This window comes from Rhopilema esculentum, chromosome 7 (assembly GCF_057945365.1).
Source record: "Rhopilema esculentum isolate cy_ngs chromosome 7, ASM5794536v1, whole genome shotgun sequence".
Taxonomy (NCBI): domain Eukaryota; kingdom Metazoa; phylum Cnidaria; class Scyphozoa; order Rhizostomeae; family Rhizostomatidae; genus Rhopilema; species Rhopilema esculentum.
The window spans coordinates 6,550,333-6,570,649 of NC_142821.1; the positions used below are offsets into that span (position 1 = coordinate 6,550,333).

General features: G+C 35.9%; 1 protein-coding gene across 1 annotated transcript; it reads right to left on the reverse strand.

Annotated features, from left to right (window-relative positions):
- Positions 1-228: 228 nt before the first annotated feature.
- On the reverse strand, positions 229-19,307 carry LOC135683680 (uncharacterized). Its single transcript, XM_065199009.2, has 21 exons — positions 18,707-19,307; positions 18,119-18,228; positions 17,215-17,291; positions 16,995-17,084; positions 16,576-16,626; positions 15,334-15,392; positions 14,928-15,010; positions 14,192-14,272; positions 13,693-13,776; positions 10,342-13,412; positions 9,417-9,455; positions 8,349-8,412; positions 7,595-7,635; positions 7,005-7,043; positions 6,460-6,516; positions 5,933-6,020; positions 4,600-4,699; positions 3,976-4,021; positions 3,177-3,254; positions 2,469-2,598; positions 229-503 (listed from the first exon to the last, which is right to left on the reverse strand). The coding sequence occupies exons 1-21, from the start codon at positions 18,817-18,819 to the stop codon at positions 229-231; spliced, it is 4,776 nt and encodes a 1,591-aa protein (XP_065055081.2). The 5' UTR covers positions 18,820-19,307.
- Between the last annotated feature and the right edge of the window lie 1,010 nt (positions 19,308-20,317).

Genomic DNA, 20,317 nt, shown 5'->3' on the forward strand with positions numbered 1-20,317 from the left:
CAAGCTACTACACAGGGCCCATTACACTGGCGGGCCATGGCCAACCCACTTTTTTGCAAAGGAAATAGTTTCAATTAAAGGTGAAAGAAGCCAAGCCCCCCTTTCAAATTTGTGGCATGGTCCCTGATTCAGGTGACCAATTTGATTACAAATAACCCAAGTCTAAAATACCTTTACCCATGTTGCAATTTCTAAAGCATATGTTTACAGTTTGTTATTACATTGAGCTTACTGACGTGGTTGGGTTTGCCATCTCACAGTCTGTGTAGGTATGAGAACTGTATTCTGACTTCCGATTAATGATGACACTGTAGAACCCTGCACCTCCGGATGCATCTGCACTCTGGTAGTGACTTGCTGACTCTTGGTGGTTACCTGCAGATGTGGGCCAAGGATTGTTGGGTCTTGGCTATTTGCTGCTTTCATGGCTTGGTCAGGCAGTGAACCTGGGTCCGACAGTATTGCTGTGTCTGTGCTTATTTGCCGCAAAGACCCAATCACAGCTAGAAATAAAGTATCAAATCAACATGACTAGCTTTAAGACAGCTTCAATAGTTTCCTAAAAAATACTTGGTCGTTTTCTTAAGTCTATAATATTGCCATAAATACACGAGAAGTAAGAACCATTTCATCTAAATGAGTCGTCATTGGTAGCATTCCCAAGGCAATGGAAATTTGTCCCGTTCATTTGTCTCACTCAAAATTCAACTTGTTGACTTCACACGAGGATAAATGTGATGTTTAAAAAAACATTAAAGATAATGATTTACTTTTATTGAGTGACAAATAGGCATTTTTTGACTATGCTGCCCCTGAGGTTTAAAACTTTTAAGATATTTGTTATACATTGTTAAAAGCCTTAATGGTACTCTGTGTTTCAAAATAAAAAGATTAATTTAATCATGGCATGCCTTAAATATGTGACATAGTATTTTTGTGCTTCAGAAATTTAGACATTTTGTACTTTGTGAAAGAAAGTGATGTCACTATTTTTGGCTGTATTATGGCTTGGAGGCAAGCCTTTTTATCAATAAAATAGATGTGTAGATCAAAAAATTTATTTTGCTGACATATAAAACATCAGCAACAAAGACCTGATCGTTGATGTGATGCTAACATTTTCTATAGTTTCGTCTATTATAATGTTGACACAAAATAAGAAAGGGCTTGAAGGTTTTAAAATAACCTTTTTAATGTAGCTCGTAATGAAACGTTTCTTAGATTATAAAAATAACAAAAATAAGATGAGGGAGAAAGAAAAATGAAACATGGTTAACATAAAAACATTAACTTTAAAAATCAACAAAAGAACTATAAGCTAAAAAATATTTTAAGCAATTTTGTACAGTGGGAAATTGCTCTGTAAAATCTTATCTTAAATATCTTTGGTAATAAAGTGCTTTTAACAAAAAAGACTCTTGATATGGAAAACTTCAAACTGTGCTAGAATTTATAATTACTTCTGGATTTTCTCTTTTTTAGTAGGAATGGATTATCGATAGAATCAAACTTTGAAGCTTTCATGATGATAGTTTTAAAGAAAAAATAAGGCCATTCTTTATTTCTCATATTCTCAAAAAGTTTTTTCCGGCAGTTCCTTTTCCTTCAACAACTGATTTATCTCTTTTTGCAACATTTTTGAAAAAGTTTCCGTTAACAAATAGACCTTGCGAGCCAAGTTTAGGCCAAAGAACAAAAAAAACTTCATCACTTTATGCTGGCACCAACTAATTCCGGATCCTTTTCGTGGTACAACGTAGACAATGACCGATTTGTTTGATCAAATTCTCATGCTCAATTTTATTCATGATAAGGACATGGTAACCAAGCTAAAAGTAAGGACATATTTAAGGGAACACTAGGCACAGTTACTTACAGAATGGTAGGCTAAATTTCTTTCCACTTTTGTTTAAAGCTTTCTATTTGCTCTGCAGAAAAGCGGGGGGTCGTGGTTCTCCGGCCATCCCGGTTTCACCGGCCCTGCGCTATAGTAAGTCAATGTTCTGTCTGAAAGTCTGAAAATGTTCAATCGACTGCATCTTATAGTCGTTAGCTTGCTACTTATGGCAAGTTAATTGTACAAAAGAGAAAGTTGAGTATGACCAACCATGACCAGAAAAAATAAATGAATTACGGGTTGAAATTTGGACAACTTTCCTAATTAACGCTAAGGTATCCGCTGCATGACCAACTTTCTTGGACTTTGCAGACATTGACGCCCCCATGCCCCCAATCGGCACAATTTTTAACAGGGAGGAGGGGGTCAGTATCCAGTTTACAAAAAGGTCGAATACTTCGAAAAGGAAGGAAGATACAATGAAAAGACACATTAGTTTTTGTGGTTCCCTTATGGTAAAAGGCAAAGAGAAGTCCCCCTCCTCCCTGTTAAAAATCGTTCAATGAATTTTGAAGATTGGACATTTTCTGAACAAGGAATAAATAAAGAATACGTAAGAATTTATTCAAACCTGGTCTTAGAACCGGCAGTGAGCAATGTTCTTCAAACCATTTTAAGACTGACTGGATAAACTCTTGTAAAGTTTTAGTGACAGTCTTTTTGTTGTATGATTCAAACAAAGGCCGCAACAGTACAGAAAACTTGTAAAGTTAAGGCTGAAAACTAGTATTACTGCATGGAATTATTCTTATACAGATGGTATCAAGCCAATAAACGATAGAAAGAAAACAAGAGATGGAGTAAAATTTGGAATTTGCATTGGGTATTTTTAATATAAGGAAATGTCCCACAGAAACATAAGAAATAAATGAAAATGTTTAACAAATCATGACTTTGTTTGTTGCACTTCCTTCTTTCAAAACAATGAATTTTCACATAAAGCTGAGAGAGTAACATATTTCAAAGAAAGATATCAAAAAAGCGACATTAGCTAGAGTATTTACAAAACCCCATATCTCCCAGTTTACCTCTATTGCCTTTGGGTTAGTTGTTCATTGGCTTGTTAAAACTTATGCTTAGACATTAAAAACAACCATTTCTATACTTTTTTCTACTTAAGTTGATAGCATAATATTACAACCATCACCAAATGTCCTACGCTAACTCACAAGCCAGACACACTAAATGCCCTACGCTAACTCACAAGCTACTCCTACAAAAGTAAGGTGACTGTGGCACCCTTATTGTGTTAATATTGCAGTTGGATAATAAAGGATACAAGCCAGTATTTTGGATCTGTTACAATTCTTCCTCTCACAAGTTCCAAATACGACGTCTTTGCATCACGATTATTCTCCTAGACAATAAAGGGACGGTCAGAAGCAAACCAAAGTGGTAGTTTGGCATAAATATTAACATTTCTATTTGCTTAAAGTAAAGGTGGGATTCGAGCCTACTTGTTGACCATAGCCTCTACGGGTGATAACTGTCAACTGGATGATTCGGTTGACTTTTATCACTCGTAGAGGCTACAATTCTTGCAAAAACAAGAGGCTACTATCCTTGCCAAAATACTTAACGAAGTTATCAAAACATAACACACTGTCAAACGAAATAAATGCTGTGTATTGCTGGGTGTGACAAAGGAAGCCATGGATCGCAAGAAAATGGAAATAGGTAAAACGTTGAGCTAGCTGTTCAAGCTCTAAAATTAAGACCTTTCCTGTAGAAACATTCAAGCTAAATTTGGGTACAGAAACATTTGACAAGGCAATCTAGGATCATATGGAGAATGTGGAAAAAATTCGGGGTCACCGAGGAAGTCTATACTATTATGCACGTTTGAAGAGCAGAATACAAAATCATGACCCTTCAATGTCACAACAAAGGAAGGGAATACTGTAACAAAAATCTTTTGGGAAAATATATAACAACAAATTCATGCATTGTAAAGAATATATTTTGAAAACAAAACATGTTGATTGAAACACTATTTTTAGCAAATAACAACAAGCTAAAGCACTTCAACCCTTCCTAACAACGGTATGAACAAAAAATCTAGTCCAACAAAAACAGACCTGTTCAGAAATTGCTCCACCAGCTGGAAGCTTTTGCTGACAAATTCTGCAAGATAGTTGGAGTACAAAGAAGTTAAACAGAGAATACGATATTCTGAAGCTCAGTACATCTGAATAATTGCATTTCAATACATTTGAAGCACAAACAGATTTGCCATGCTGAGTATATTCGTACATACTTTCTATGATCAGTTAAATAAAGACTTTTGCAGTTGAAAAAATTCTCTTGGTAGGTAAATATCATCGTAAAAATATTCATTACGCTTGAGGTAGCAATATTTCATTCAATGGGGCTTTCTTGTGCTTAAATAAGCCAAGCTGTTTCATAGTCTATAAAAGCATTTTAATTGTTTATCGAGGGTCGAATGTTCGAGTCAGGGCTTTAGATGTTTGATAGTTATCATTTGCTATCAGCCCATATTGAAGTCGTGACATAAGGGACACAATCCCCCGTCTCTTATACACTAATGGCAAATACTTCAACGGTCAAAACTGATGTGACAAATATTGTCTCATTGCCATACCCCACCTCTATTGAATTCAATCGATACGAAACCCCTGTCAATGCAATTATGATTCACTGATTAAGTAGCACGAAGAAATGATTGAGAACAAATAGTTTACTTTATCTCTTCGTTTAGTCGATTGACTTCTCTGCGTGCTTTCTCTATTTTGTATTTCGTTAGCTCCTTCTCCCTTTGAAGATGGTCAATGTAGTCGACAGCTTAAATAGAAACACAGTGAAGACCATCAATATTAGGACATGTGGCCAGAGATACATAGCTTAATGACAGGTTCACATCACCAATAGACCACCAACTAGACTGGTTTTATAAAAACCTAACTTTTAAACGTAAGGTGGATGATGATAGGCAAGCAAGGAAAACAAACATCTGAAATGATGGCAACATTTATATAAAAACGACTTGAGATTTTTAGAGGCTCGTATTAACGCCACATGAAGACCTAGAAAAAGGCGATGTAAACAAAGAAAAGGACGAAAAATTACATTATGATTTCAAGATCCTTCCAAATCAGAACAGTATCCAGAAGATCAAATTTCTTTTCTCAAAGATCAACGTTTAAACATAGTTTCTCTCTAAGAGACTTACTGATGGGATTTTGAGAGCTACAAATATCAAACCAAAAGACACAAATGCGTCTTATCATTTCCACTTGTTCTTACTGGGGGCCTCTTGCTTATGAAGAAAACTATTAGGATCATGCAATACATTTTATGTTCAATAAATATATGCATTAAAAGGCGCTTAATCCTGATAAAAATACAGAGTGTATACCCGATACCCTAAGCCATGATTTAAGAACAGCAACATTATTGTTGGAGCATTGACTGACCACAAGATATCTTGCACAATTTTACGTAGGAAATGCATATGTGTCTATTTCTCAGATTATTCAAATTCATCCTTACTCATTCAATAACATTTTGGGATAAGGGGAGGGGGCTCCCTCCTCGATTAGTTTACCTATTCAGGGGGCTCCCCCTTTAAGTTATTCCTTGCTCACAATTCATTTGTTCCTCTGTTGGTATTTGTAATCAGTAACATGACTTATATCCTTGTAGTCTACTTATATCCTTTCTGTATGTATTGTTAATATTCTTGAATTGTATGCAATGGAATTTAAAATATAAAACTGAACTGAACTGAACTGAACTGAACTGAACTGAACTGAACTGAACTGAACTGAACTGAACTGAACTGAACTGAACTAAACTGAACAGGAAGTGGCCTCGTACTGATTTGGAAAATAGGACCTGCCCATGAAATATTGTAAAAATGAGTGCCAAGATCACGTGGAACTAAGCTGATCACGCCGAAAGAGGATGACCCTAAGTAGAGGAAGCCTATTTACCATAAATCAATGCTTTCATGATAGACTTTGGTAGAAAACAATCACAAAAAGAATGCGAAACAAATCAATGAGAAAAATAAACCTTTTTGGAGGACAAGAGCTTTGCTTGTTCTTCCTTGCTTGTCGTTTTGAAGACTTGGTATCAATGAAATTAGCTGGTCAAATGCAACCTAAAAAACAAATTCAAGTAAAACAGTAGGCAATACATAAATGAATACCATCTTTTTAATCAGACTTCAAACAGTTCTCCTCGAGAAAGTGACAGAAAATGGCCAGAAGAAACAATCGTTTTGGGTAAAAAGCGATCCAGAAAACTTAATCAGAATTGAACAAAACAGGAAAAATTCTTTTTCACCAGCTTAAGCCTAGTGCACACAGCAGATTTCTGTCGAAAAGACAAATCAGTGAGAAATCTCCAAACTCGCCATTTAGTCAAGACACAAAGGCAGGTCATTTGGTGACAAAAAGGTACAAACATGGCGATAGTATTTTAATAATTTGGATCAGGTGAAAACATTTTGTGAAAACATCAAAGAACGATTCACACCCTTAAGGCATTTGCGCAATGACAGGGCAGATGGCTGGTTGAACATTCTTAAGTGACAATACCTTTATAAGACCACGTCTTTTCTGTTCAGCAGTCACGTGGTTTTTGCGTCGATATTCCTAAGAAGACACAAGCGATATCAAGTCTCTATAATGTGGCACATAAGCCTATATTTATCTCATTAATTGCTTTCTGAGAAAATCAACAGGTATGATATTTATCTTCTGACTCCAAGGCTGCCCCATTGGAAAGTTCTAAACAAATCTTATACGCAGTTGCATAGGAAAACAAGTAATTACTTGGCTCTTTGCAGGCACAAAACACTTTAGTGATAATACAAGACATAAATGATATTCCTCCAGCGACAACGATTTGCTTACTCGTACTCTTTTCTGTTTTAGCTGTGCAAAATTTTATCAATCTGCAAACAATTGCTTTACTTCGTTTCAAATTCAGAAAAACTCTGCATTGAGGTCAAAGCAAAAACAGCTAATGTATTACAATGACAGAAGCATCTTATTATATTTGCATCCTTTCCTTGAAAAACTTTTTATATAAACCCTGAACAGGCCTTAAAAAAATGACACGAATGATCGGTATAGGACACCTTGTAAACTTCTCTGTCCTCGAATCTCAAGCGAGAGCGCTGTGAATGAAAAAGTAGAATACAAATATTGATCATAAAATACAACAGGAAACATTAAGGATAGCAATTTTGGCTTCTACTAAATAACATATTAATATAGCCCATGATTGATATTTTGAATAACACTTGCTTTACTCCCAGGCTCTCCATTGTCAATTTTATTCAACATGGATACCGTACAATAGGCAACATAGAATGTTGCATTTAAAGTAAGATAAAATGTTGCTTATAATGGTTGAGGAGAAAACATGTCTAACACAATAATAATATTCATATTAAATTATTTATACACTTAAAAATCCCTTCAGCATTTCAAAAAAAATAATTAAATTAAATTTACAATTCAAATACAATAAATTTTTAGGGCATATTTGCTGCTCTTCAAAGGAGTCGTGTTTTGATTTAATTTCAGCTCTTGAAATACGATTTTAATGTTTTTTTTAACTGCGGGAGGGTGGGCAGTTCCAGTTATTCTTGACTTCTCATGCCTCTTATGTCGGTAACTAAGGTTAAGTGGCATATTATATAATCAACATCAAACTGTTACATACCTTAGCATTGTTTGCGTCACTTCTTATAGATGCTGGGGAATCTGGAAACAGGAACTGATTCGTTAGAAATGTCCTTTCATAATACAAACTCGCTCTTAAAATTGATAACTATTACAACAGAGTGCTATGTCTTACATAACAGTGAGCCTTGTATATAAACGTTTGAAGATCATCCATCAATAGACTTAAGCTTTCCCACAAAAACATATTTAATTCAGTATTCTATGCAGCGTCAATAATACTATCTGTTCATTTCCCAGTAGACAAAGCTCGCTAAAATAATTCAGAACCAATACACTTGCTTCTTAGGTGACCAAGTATATAAAAACATAGCTGTCAGAAACTTCAAAAGGTGGGGGAGGGGGGAGCTGAAGAGGCAAAAGGACTAGGGCCAATAAAAATCTTACGTCACATTACTATCAAGATGTTACAAGTTCTCATCTAAACGCAAGTACTACTAGTTTCAGCTTCTTATATGGAATCAATGCCTGTAAGTTTATCACAGAGCTTGATTCGATGTTCACGTGTCCTTGATCCATGCATACAACATTTTTGCACAACCTTGTCAACAACTGTCCCTTCAAAAGGGAGTTTTCTTCCTTCAAAAGGGAGCTTTGGAATTTGAAGGGCGTGGTGACTTACAAATTGTTGGGCGGGGTTCCTTAGGGCCAAATTTGTTCTGGACCTGGACTGGCCTTAGACGCCCCTGCTAACCAGGATTAACTGTTTTCAAAACCAATAGAATGCATCTTACCTGACGCAGCAATCGTAGGTATTGCTTGAACAACACAACTGACGACGGAAGTTGACAAGTCATCCTGAAAAACAATTCTTGTAAGTCACATATTTCATAGAACGAGAAGAGAACCTTGGTATCAGCTATAGTGATTGTGCATCTTTAAGATATTTTCTATGGTCATTGGTATTAGTGCATTTACTTGCAGTTCATTTCATTTATTTAGCCCATTCAGGAATGCTGGTTTAAAAGTGACCATGCATCTGTAAAAAAATACTTAAAAAGGTTATTGCTGTATCACGTTTTCGAGAAAAAAAACTAACTACTTTAAATACAAAATAAAGGTGGATGTATGTACAGGAGTTCAAAAAGGAGCTCTCTTTGAGTTGAACTAATTGGCGATCAAGTTTAAGAGTCCCTTTTTGCACTGCCACTTTTTACACTACCTCCAACTTGCAATCCAACTGACGCGGAATGCATGGCTTTGGGTCAATTTTAGGTCCTCTTTCAGTCTAGCAGTACCGATGTGCCCTGATATGGGGCGCAACTAGTCTACAGGTGTTTGTGGATATCTTATATATACTGGTCACTGCATCTCAGTGGGATGAAACACAACGTCAAAGCTGTCAAAGTCTAGCGACACCGCTTTGCAGTACAGCTTTTAGTGATATTCCTTTAAAGTTTGTTCAAGAGGCTTAGACTCAAGGGCGCTTTTTTCCTCTTCCTATTTCCTTCCACGCATTGCTGTCATCCTCAAGAGCAAGGTTCTCTGAAGTGGTAAATATCGACCCCTGGGGGCTATCTGAGGGACAGGAAGGTGCATGTAGAAAATGAGCGTATACTTCATTATCATCAGTATCCAGTTTTATGTGCATGCCAGAGAGTCAATGAGTAATAAAGGATTCTATGAAGAAGTACATGCCGAGATACATGATCTAAAATGCTTGGGGAACCCTGTACTGCCAATGCCGAACGCCGTGTAAGCAGCTATCTTCATTAAAGTCACAGATATAATTGAAAGTAACTGGGTGCGTAACTATATTACAGTGCATAAATTCAGATCAAAGAAATGTTGTTCCTTCTTACCAAAAAACTGTTCAGTTCTAAAACTTGTTGGTGATGGCACTATAAGGATATTGTTAAAGTTATGCTTGGAAATATATCAACTGCTGCAACAGAGCCCTAAACAAATGACTTGTATGGGCAAAGACCCGGCGGAAGGCGAATAAAAATAAACGAAATTAAAAGCCCCTGCCAGGTACGTTGGAATGTTTTCAAATCTTGAGGAATTCGCACGGAGGAAAGACGAATACTTTACTGTGTTCTTTACTACAGTTGATCTCAATTTGAATAGATGGACCAGTCTAACAGACCAGGCTATTATTACATTAGACTAATAGATCAGGCTGTTTTAAACATATAGTCTATATGCTTCAAATTTGTTTATGTTTTAATTAGATAGTATGGACGAGGCTGTATGTTGAAAAGCGTAACTGATTATGCTAAACGTTATGTTAACGATGATATTATTCATGTTAAAATTAATACCTATATATAATTTAGTAAATTAACCATAGTTATATGTGACAATAGCCTGCTCGAACTGATAAGGAAAATTGTATGATAGAAGGCAGTCGATACAAAAAATCAATTATGAGGTTGGGTAGCTGCTCTAGGCCCAGGTTGCACCATTATCCACTAAGGCATGACAGATGTAACAAGTTACTTGCAGTCTCGTGAATGCAATAAATAAGGCTCAAATTGTGTGAGAAATTTCGCAAATTGGCATTCTCTCAAATCTATACGAGATTAACTATTTCTTCTTTATACTTTGGAATGCTAGTTATGTAGTGAGAACATGGCAATCATTTTAAATTTTGGAAGGCTGAGACAAACCCTGTAAAACTGCTCATTTTCTAGAAACTTTGGATTAGAATTATTAGGAGCCGACAATTTTTAAAGTGCAAAAAATATAAAATGCTGTAAAGTAGAAACGAAGACAATAACTCACCGTAGAGGTTGCAGCAGCAGAACCTTCCAATGTCTTAGTCTCGAGACTTGGGAGTTTGTCAGTCAAATATGTTCTTTGGCTTGCTGCAATTGCTAAGTCTACCATAGTAGGCCTTGCAGACGCCTTTGTAACTGTACTGTCAACTGGTATAGCAATGGTGGTAGACCCAGGAAGCAGCGGCTCTGATGAAGATCGAAATTTTATATTGCTAACAAGGCTATTGCCCAGCGCTTGAGCAATCGATATACCCACTCCAGATGAGTCCAAGGTTGAAAAGTGTGGACTTGACTGCACTCCAACGATTACTTGCTGCTGTGCAGAACCAGTAACAGACTGGACGACTGGCAACTGCGATGCGGAGGAGCCGTAAGGGAATTGCAAAACTGTCTGATGTGGCAGCCCACCTGCAGGCTGAGGCGAGGGCATCAAACCTGGCAAAGTTTGGTATGTGACACTTTGATTGACAGTATTGTCATGGACAGGCACCACAATGGTTGAAGTCCTACTGCCAACTGAAAGTGAATTGTCCCATTTTGGCATAAATATTTGAGTTGAGATTGGTGGCGGCGCAGGGTTGATTCGTGCAGAGGCCTGTGATTGATTGTGTTGTTGGCGCTTTTGCTTCTTCATGGGAATTGAGCTAGTGAGTGAGATTGTTGACCGGGTGTTCCCATCAAGCAGCATCTCTGCTTCAGGGTGTATCGCAAGCTTGCTAACATTCGTAACTTTCTGCTCGCTCATTCCGGATACCTGAAATGACTGGCTGCCAGCAATTCTAGCAAATGGCGCAGAAACTTTCTCCACAGAAGGAGTATGCGCTTTTTGCTGTACATCTAAACAGCTGCTTGTTGGCGCAGAGTAAACATTTCTAGCAAAAGACTGACTGTCTGGGATGCTTGATGTCAATACACTTCCCGAAGGATTTGCTGAAGAAATTTGGTTATTCTCAGATGTGGGCGGCTGCGACTTTAACATTTCTTGTTGCTGTACAAGTAAAGCGTTTAACTGCTTCTGCAGCACCTCCAAATACGCTATTGTCGTTTCCTGTTCTACAGCCCCTGTTCTCGAGCCCTGAAGAATTTGAGCCAAATTTACTAGTTGTTGCTCCGAAAGACCTTGTAATGGTGCAATCGACTCAGTCTTGTCAGAATCTTGAATAACAACGGGCACTTTATGCTCGACAGCAGCGACTGTCGTCATGTTTGTATTATTCAAAGGTGCAACCTGTTGGACCGTCGATGAGATGCCTTTGCTGGAATGACCAACAATGTCAGTCGTTATATTATACGGCGTTTGGACAGTTGAAGTCTTTTGTATGACGCTGGTCATGGCAATAGACCTCACTGGTTCCGACTGCATTGGCAGGATTAATGATGGTTGAAATCCTGGCCTGGTTAAAGGCATTTCATTACCCGTGACAGAAAGTATCTGACTCTGTGTCCTTCTTCCAGATCCTTCATTTGTCACAGAAACTCTTTGTTGTGCCAAATCCTGTTGAACAGATGCTTGAAAGCTTGTTGTTTGTTGTTGTGTCTTTGAGAGAGCCAGGCTCGGAGCCACAGTAGCTGATGGGATCACAACACTTAGTTGTTTTCCCTGGCTTTCTAGCTGATGTCCTTTATACTGAATTACTTCAACTCTCTGTGGAGGTGCAATGCATTGCTCGGATGCCTTTGGTGGTTCTGTGGTTGCAGAAACGCTTTCAGCTTTGGTAGTCTTTGGCATGTAAAGTGTGACTTGAACTGGATTCGTGCTGGTTGGCTGTTGCTTACTTACCATAAATGTTGTAAACTGTCCTCCACTGACAGTTGTCTGGGCAACAATAGTGTCAACCTGGCTAAAAGACACCCTCGATATGCCAGAAGTTATTCTAGCTGGCGCTGGCGGCACGATTGCGATAAGGTTTTTTGGCAGTATAGGCTGAGGTCGTCTGTGAGTGCCACGCCCTAAAGCACATAGATTTGAATCTGAAAAGTTTTTTGGCAAAATAAGAGGCTTGCTGTCAACACTGATTGATGACAAGCGGCGTCTTGCCAGCACTTTAGAAGAATCTTTTTCCATTTGGACCAGATTGGTGTCGGACATATTCCTTGGTAAACGGGCTACGTTTCGTTTAGTACGAGTTGCCAATGCAACGGTGCTCTCTCTCCGAATGGTTGTGTTTCTTACCGTGTAAGGAGACACAAACTTTTCTTCTAAGGAACTGAGCTGCGTATCAGACTTATTTCGGGGTAAGGATGGGTTCTTCGACCTTGTCGACATGACTGCTTGAAGGTGGGCGGTAAGATTTGGAGCTTGAAGCTGCGGGGGAAGCTCAGCAAACTCTACAACTTTGGTTGTGGCAGTTTGGTTGACCAACATCTTACGTTGTAGTGTCTGGGTAGCACTGTCTTCAGCAATCTTAGCAGATGGATTATTGCCCACCTTTTTATTTCTAGCATCGGTTCTCAAAACAGCACTGGCTGCACTTTCAATAGCAGTTGAAGATGAAGCAGCCTGACTGGGCGATGAGCCCATTGCATTAGAGAGCAGGGTTTCGAAATGTGATCCTCTACTTCCAAGATCATTCTTTCCACTGAAAAGGGTTTGCTGTATAGAACCCTGACAGACTGTAGGGTCTTGTACAAGATCCTTCTGCAAATACTTATCATTTAAAAACTGCGCTGTTCTATCTACTTCTTTCACCATGATTTTTCTTGGCGGCGACGAGGTTGTGATATCCTCAATTGTTTCAGAGATTGCCCTTTTCTCAGACGATTTTTTTGTTGACATTCTAAATTGTAGGCCTTGATCTGAACTATCGTCAGATAGCATCGACGTGAAATTTTCCATGCTTGAGTCTGCTTTTTGCAAAGGGGCACTTGGGTTTGGAGTATAAAGAACTTCTGAAGAGTACAGGTACGTAGAAGCTGATCCTAAAGTATCACCATACATCTGGTCTGTATTTAGCAAGCCTTGCTGCAGCTGTCCCCCGTTGTGTTGGATGTTGATCACCTCTTGCAGAGGGGCTACCATTTGCTGTCCAACCGTGGCAAGCGACCGTGCATTATTCTGTAAAGCCCCACTATCACCTAAAAAGAAAAACATTTTTGCTAAAGCGATGACTATTCCACTTCTTCTACTAGAAAAAGGTGTTCATAACATAAAGTTAACTTCACATATCTTACTGATAAAAAAGTATTCTTCTTGAAAAGAAGGGTGAACTTAATTTGCAGCACTTCCATGCAGTAAGCTCTCTAGCAACCAAAGATGGTTAATCATTGCATACTCAATAAGATTTACAATTCTTTTAGAAAAATGACGTTGATATGCTTTCACATTGGCTAACAAAGAATCTAGGGGCAAACTTACTTGTGAGAAAGTCGAAATTCTGTAAAAGTTCGTCGAAACATGGGTTGAGTTGATCCAGGGTGGGTTGGATCATATCAGATAAATCTAGAAGGTTCGAACAAAACGACGTATAAATTTCATTATCTACATTAGTGAAATGGAAACATTTTCACATGGTAGCAATGCCATTGAATGGTTAAAAATGTAGTTACCATGTGATCCCTGCTGATAATATTCAGCGAGTATCATAGTAAACGAATTAAAAAATATTGACTCATTTCATATAGATATACATAGCAGTATTTCAAACTCTATAATCAACAAATACAAACTTTACTTTATACATTCTATCATACTGTTTAGGGCATTTATCTTCATGAAACAGAGTTTAGGAAAACAACAATTATCATACATCCCAAAAATGTCTCGAAGCAAATACAGTCTTATAATACCACTCACTTTAAAGCTTGCTTTTATAAATAAAGTGTGCAGGAATGTAAATAGAATCATAAAAACTAACCCGAAAAGGTCAGGCCAAGTGAATTTTCAACAGTTGGAGGTCGGATGCTTGAAAACAGGGTATCAGGTAAATCTGCTAAAACTATAAAATGAAAAGGAATAGATTAAATTTCATTAAAAGAATAGAATCAAATGAAAGCTTATTGGGGAAATTTACAGTAAAAAGTTCACTTATTCAGCTCAAAAGCTTATTTTAAAATTGATATCAAAATGTCTTCTATATTTTATGTCTTCCAATTTTGTTTCTTTACGTTTACCCTTTAATCTGCCCCGAAACAAAAACATGTATGAAATGCTCTTGAAAGACCGGCATCTCCATAGAAAGTTCAATGGCATGCTGATTCAATTCAAACATGTGAAAAACAAGAAATGCTGTTGAAAATTGTATCCCTTACTGATTAAACTCATACCATTTTTACCAAAGTTTACTGGTTGTAGATATAAAAACTGTATATTCAAAATTTGTTATCATACTAATTTCAAATTCTTCAACAAATTAATTTATCAATAGGGTCAACAAAGCAAATATAAAGTTACTATAAAGCATTATACACTTTATCCTTTGAAATAAAAAGTAGTTTGTGAGGAACAAACAAAATCATCTAAAAGAACAAGATATTCTAGAGAGGACAACATATACAGATAGGTATGGTATGTGCAACCTGACATTTGAATGAATTTTTCAAAGCAAATGCTAAAACGCACACAGCTTGATAAATGCTGGAATGTTAACTTACATGTATCTAGTTCTAAATTTGTTGATTCAAACAGCTTCTGAGCAGGTACTGGTGCTTTTGCATCTGTCTTTGTGGGTGAAACCCTACAATGAAAATCACAAATTGAAAGGAAAATGTGGCAAAAATAAGCCAGGTCTCATTCTTGGGCAACAACATGATCTATATTTATGATCATTATTTCCTATTTCAATTTCTGTGTACTCTTTATAAAACAGTCAATTAGATAGGAACAACCTTTCTTGTCTGAATACATAATATTGATTTTCAAGTATCATTTATTATCCTAATATTTGGACAAGCTAGAAAATATGATAATTCCTAAACAAGCAAAAATATAATTTCTTCTTCATTAGAAATTTTTTAAGGGGAAAACAATTTTTATGCAAAAAATCACCCTATTGTTTACCTGAGTTTCTTTTTATCATTATCTTCTTCCTCATCACTAGTAAACTCATCCTCAGAATTCTAAAAGAAAATAATTAGTACCATAAGAATATTTACAGAGAGTCAAAAACATCTAAAATATTAAAACAATGCTACTGCTAATAACATAGAAATCAAAATATATTTGTTGTAGGTATATTTGGGGGAGTATATTCAAAAGACTCTAATCGGTATTCAGTTAACATCTGTATAAAAAGCAGGGAATGCATTTTTTCAAGCATAAATGAAAAGATTACTCATGTTCTGGAGATACTTGCAATCAATCTGCAATAATTATGGGATGATAGGTTTTATTAAAAAATCACAGGAAATAAGCTGGTGAAGCTAGAAAGCCCCAGACTCAAGAAAAGGGAAACTGAGATACCCTGTATATATAATGTTTTTAGTAAATTGTCTCGGAAATGGCACATGTTTGTATTGAAGGGAGAAAGTCATGCTTTTATATTTAATTGCCTTGAGCTTATTATATTCCTAGGGGCTAAAAATCAGAATCAAGCTTATGTCCCAGGAATGGAGGGCTTATATTTTGGGAGACTTCATTGGGAGGACTATATTTGGAATTTTATGCAATTGTGCCTTACTTTATATCAATTTTAAGTTGTTCTGTCATACCTGTTTCAAACATTATTTCTAGCCTGTACAGCCACACTTTCATGAAACTTTTATTTCATGAGCCAAATTCACAAAATCAAACTGGTTTTATACTTTTCTACAAAATGTATTCAACTTTATTAATTATCACATTAAATCTAACTGGGACCTCAAAGAGAAAAATACATGCAAGGAATGGTGTAAATAAATGCAAGATTGACCCATACCAGTTTGGCAGTGGATCCATAAAATTAAAACATAAAACATTCATTATATATCTAACAAAAGGATAGAATGTGAGATATAGAAAATGTATTTTGTTTTTTATAAATTTTTATAGAAAATCAGGGAAAACATTGTTCTGGTGGTACATATACATTAAAATGAACAACAAGAAGTGAATTTCTCCAGAGTCTATAAAACTTGTCATATCATTCTATTCTCATAAAGGCTCAAATGATTATCTTTGATTGACTTGCATACTAACATTAATTCTGCAACTTTTATTAAATGTTCAAAGAAAAAAGGATTTGTCCTGGCTATGTAACAAAGAAAAATCAAAGGCTAGATGGACCAAAATGTATTTTGAAATGCTATCAAGTAAGTGACATACATTTGATAGCTGTTTCAAATTTTCTGTTTCCTCTGTATCTCCTTTCAGAATCTGGAAAAGAAACAATTTGAAAACAAATGTTCATCCTGGGAAGACAGAATGATGAAAAAGAATTTATGTAAATGTAATGTTAGATACAAGATAGATTTGGCTTTCATTCTTCCATTTAGAATTAGCATGGTGTAAACTAAAACCTCAATCCAGAGAGTAAAAAAAACAATCTAAAGTAACTCAAGTATGATATCATGTAACTTAAGCCTCAGAAAACAAAACCTTTCACAATATATATGTAACTTAGACACAGTTAGTCATTATTTCCAACCAATATTCTTTCACATGCCATGACAATAAAGAAAGCAATGTAAATCAAAATTTGATACAGCCATGAAAAGGTTATACTAGAAATCACAAATTTTCACCTTGAAATTGTAGAATTTTCTCCATTTTTTGTACTCTCTGGAAACAATGTCAAGTCTTCTTTTCCATGTCTTTCCATCCAGGATTACAGCCTAAAGAATAAAAATTATAAAACTTGAATTCTATCATGCATTGCAATATGACACAAAAAATGATCAGAAATAACAAATTTGTTCTTATTATCTCAAGCAAAGGTTGAATGGTTTAAGCAAAAAAAATTACCTGAGGTGTACTGTGAACAGTTTGATCTGAGAAGGGCATGTCAAACTTGAAAAATATTGGTCTCTTTTGTTCTTTGTCTAAATCAAGACAAACCATAATTCCATAAATCCGAATATTAATAGATACATGACACAAAATAGCAAAACACAAACCATAGTTAATAATACTATTTCATAAAACACAACTCTTGAATTCACTAAAACTCTGGTCATAAATATTTTAGGATATAAGGTAGACTTTGATGGAAACTTCTTAACTGTTTTCGTTGTTGTTGCAATATACTTCAAAATATCACATAGTCACATTAAAAATTTTAAAAATCACAGAAGACTTCATACAAAGTTTCATGACTACAAGAAAAGGGATATATTTAACGCCATAATAAAGGAAGATAAATACTCCTCAAAACATGAAACATCAAATCTGTGTCTCATTTCCTAATGCTTATTGTTTTGACTTACTGACAACAGCTAGCCCCTCACATAGTTGAAAGGTCTGATTAAGGAAACTCTACCATCTGCCCAAATCTGGACATTTGCTAAAATATAGACACATCTCAAACATCTAAATGAACAGATGATCTGACTTAGCTTAACATTTAGACATTTCATTTACAGATGTTTTTCTGAACAATTGAATCCCATTTTTGAATCAGGCCCCATTTCACTTTCAGGACTCAAAAATTGCTCACTTTCAGGACTCAACCAAAACGTATAAATGCCTTTAAGAACATATGTCTTGGAAAATTGTTTGGTGTGTTTCTCTCTAAAGGTACAATAAATAATTGTTTCAAACATCTCCAATCAAAATCAAACACCCATCTTAATTGTCATCTTTAATCATAAAAAGTGAAATTTGGCTTAAATAATATCCAAATAAAATAAAAAAATCAAATTTTATATACATTGAATATGCCAGCATCTCCAGATTGCATTGTTTATCCTTGTTTTTGACTCAAATCTGAACTTCTGGCTTCTAAAGTTTTTCCACTTGGGACTGATGAGCTTGCTTACACTGAAAAATTTAAAAAAGAAAGCATAGAAGCAATCTATGTAAAAAAAAGTGAACAACAACTTGTAAAAACCGTTAGTCTAAATCAATGAATGTGTGAACTACTTTATTAAATAATAAACTGAGACTTGTTTATTATTTAACAGTTACATCATCATATGTTACAAATATAGTATTTTTATGCAAAAAATTAGAGATCGTGAAAGTAAACAGCTTGATAGTATGCTAATTCAAATTGGTTTCGAATAGGAAATTTGATTCGTAGGTCGTGCAAATAAAGTAACCAGATACCAGTCATAATTCATTTATCAATGCGGCGCTGTTTGCTTTTGAAATTTCGACTTTATTTACATAACAGCGTAAGGCATAACTACTCCATATAACATCACGATACAAATTCATCAAAACTTTGAAAAACTTCATATGAAAAATCTAAATACTTTGGTCTCTAATTTTTTTGGGAGTGAAAGTCCTTCCTTACCTGTATTCTATCGACATACATTCCAATAACTTCGCCAAGGAATCGTCCATGCTAAATAGCAACTTCTTTCTCCATTCAGGATCTTTCTTCTTGTATCTCGTTGACATAAACATGGTTCTTGCTGAATAAAACGCTCCAAAATGTATTCACTTAGTTAGGAACCTCGCGGGATAGTAACAGCCGTCGGTGATAGTTTATTGTGTGAGATGAATGAATCCTCCTCGGGCCTACATTATATCAATCATCTCCAATACCAATTTCAATCTCATGGATTTACCATTAGAAGTAATTTTCCAATATTACGCAACTATCGTTATTAGAAATTTGAATTTCAAGCAATCTTTACGCCATCAAGTTGACTTTTACGATAAAACATGAAGAGGCTTCCTCGTCGAAAATCTTGAAATGTGTCACGAACTGATCACAACATAAGGCATGCAGCGGCGCATGTTGATCAGCCACCATCCTCGTTTCCCTTCTATTGTTTAATGTTCAGGGTGGTTCCTGCGCAGTTACCTAAAAGTAACGCCATAAACAGGGATAAAACCAGTGCCCCTTTATATAATTTCATGACAAATAACGAATAAAGAAGAAATTTGAAGGTACCTTATCAAACTGCCCCTTGTTGAACAGTTTTTTTGTGATATTGTGCCTACTTACAGAAGATATACAGTAATAACGCCGTTAGGGGCATGAAGCGACGTACCCCAGCCTAAGAAAATCTCAAGGGGACAATTTTCAGTTGGAGTCCATATCCTATCTTTTTCAGCTTATCAAACTGCCCCTTTTCCCAAAATTCTATGCTGATATAACAATTTGCACAATTGTTTGACCATAGCAGGCCATAGCAGCCCTAACTATAAGATGGATTTCCTATAAACTTGATCAGTTAAAGAAAAATTGTGGAATAAAGATGAGAAAGGGAAAACATTTTTGACGGCAAATCAAAATACTCAGGTGTTTTTTAGAAGTTATTGAAATGCGGTTGAACATTTTAATCAACTTGTTGCTGAGAGCAACAGGCAATTAATTTATTGATCGAGGCAGAAGTTGTAACCTTCCAGATATCCGTACAATGTTTACTTTGCTTTGATTTATTACGGCTTTCTATACTTTGATCGCGATAAAATACAAAGACATGATAGTCCAGGTTTTTAATTATTTATGAATATTTTATTCAGAGCTTTGAATATAGAAAAAACAAGATAATAGAACTGCTTCATTTATAATATGTTAGCTTTTTTAAAAAAACACGAAATCTATAATCTCCCTACATTGTCTGATTTTCTGACCCGAAACACTATCTATCTCCAGGTTTCCTCTGACAAAGTTTTTGAAAAATTCAACTTTGTGTACAAGCGTTTAACAAAGCGTATACAAGCGTGTAAAATACACGTGACGAATATTTCGCGCGAAGCAAATTTTTCGCCACGAATTTTTTAGCTGCAAACTTTTCTCTCGATTTAGAAGTTCAATTTACACTGGCGAAATTTTTATGTGAATTCGCTGCGAGTATTACAAAAGAATATAGCGACTGTCCGAAGAATGCTCTTATCAGAAAGCTAAAATTTTAAATTTATCGAAAAAGCGAGCAAAACAGCAAAAAGCGAT

Coding starts and splice junctions, on each gene's coding strand:
- LOC135683680 (XM_065199009.2), bottom strand. CDS start 18,819: ATGTTTATGTCAACGAGATACAAGAAGAAAGATCCTGAATGGAGAAAG. Junction 13,777..14,191: donor ACTTGGCCTGACCTTTTCGG/GTTAGTTTTTAT, acceptor CGAACCTTCTAG/ATTTATCTGATATGATCCAA. Junction 3,255..3,975: donor GTGGAGCAATTTCTGAACAG/GTCTGTTTTTGT, acceptor TTTATTGTCTAG/GAGAATAATCGTGATGCAAA.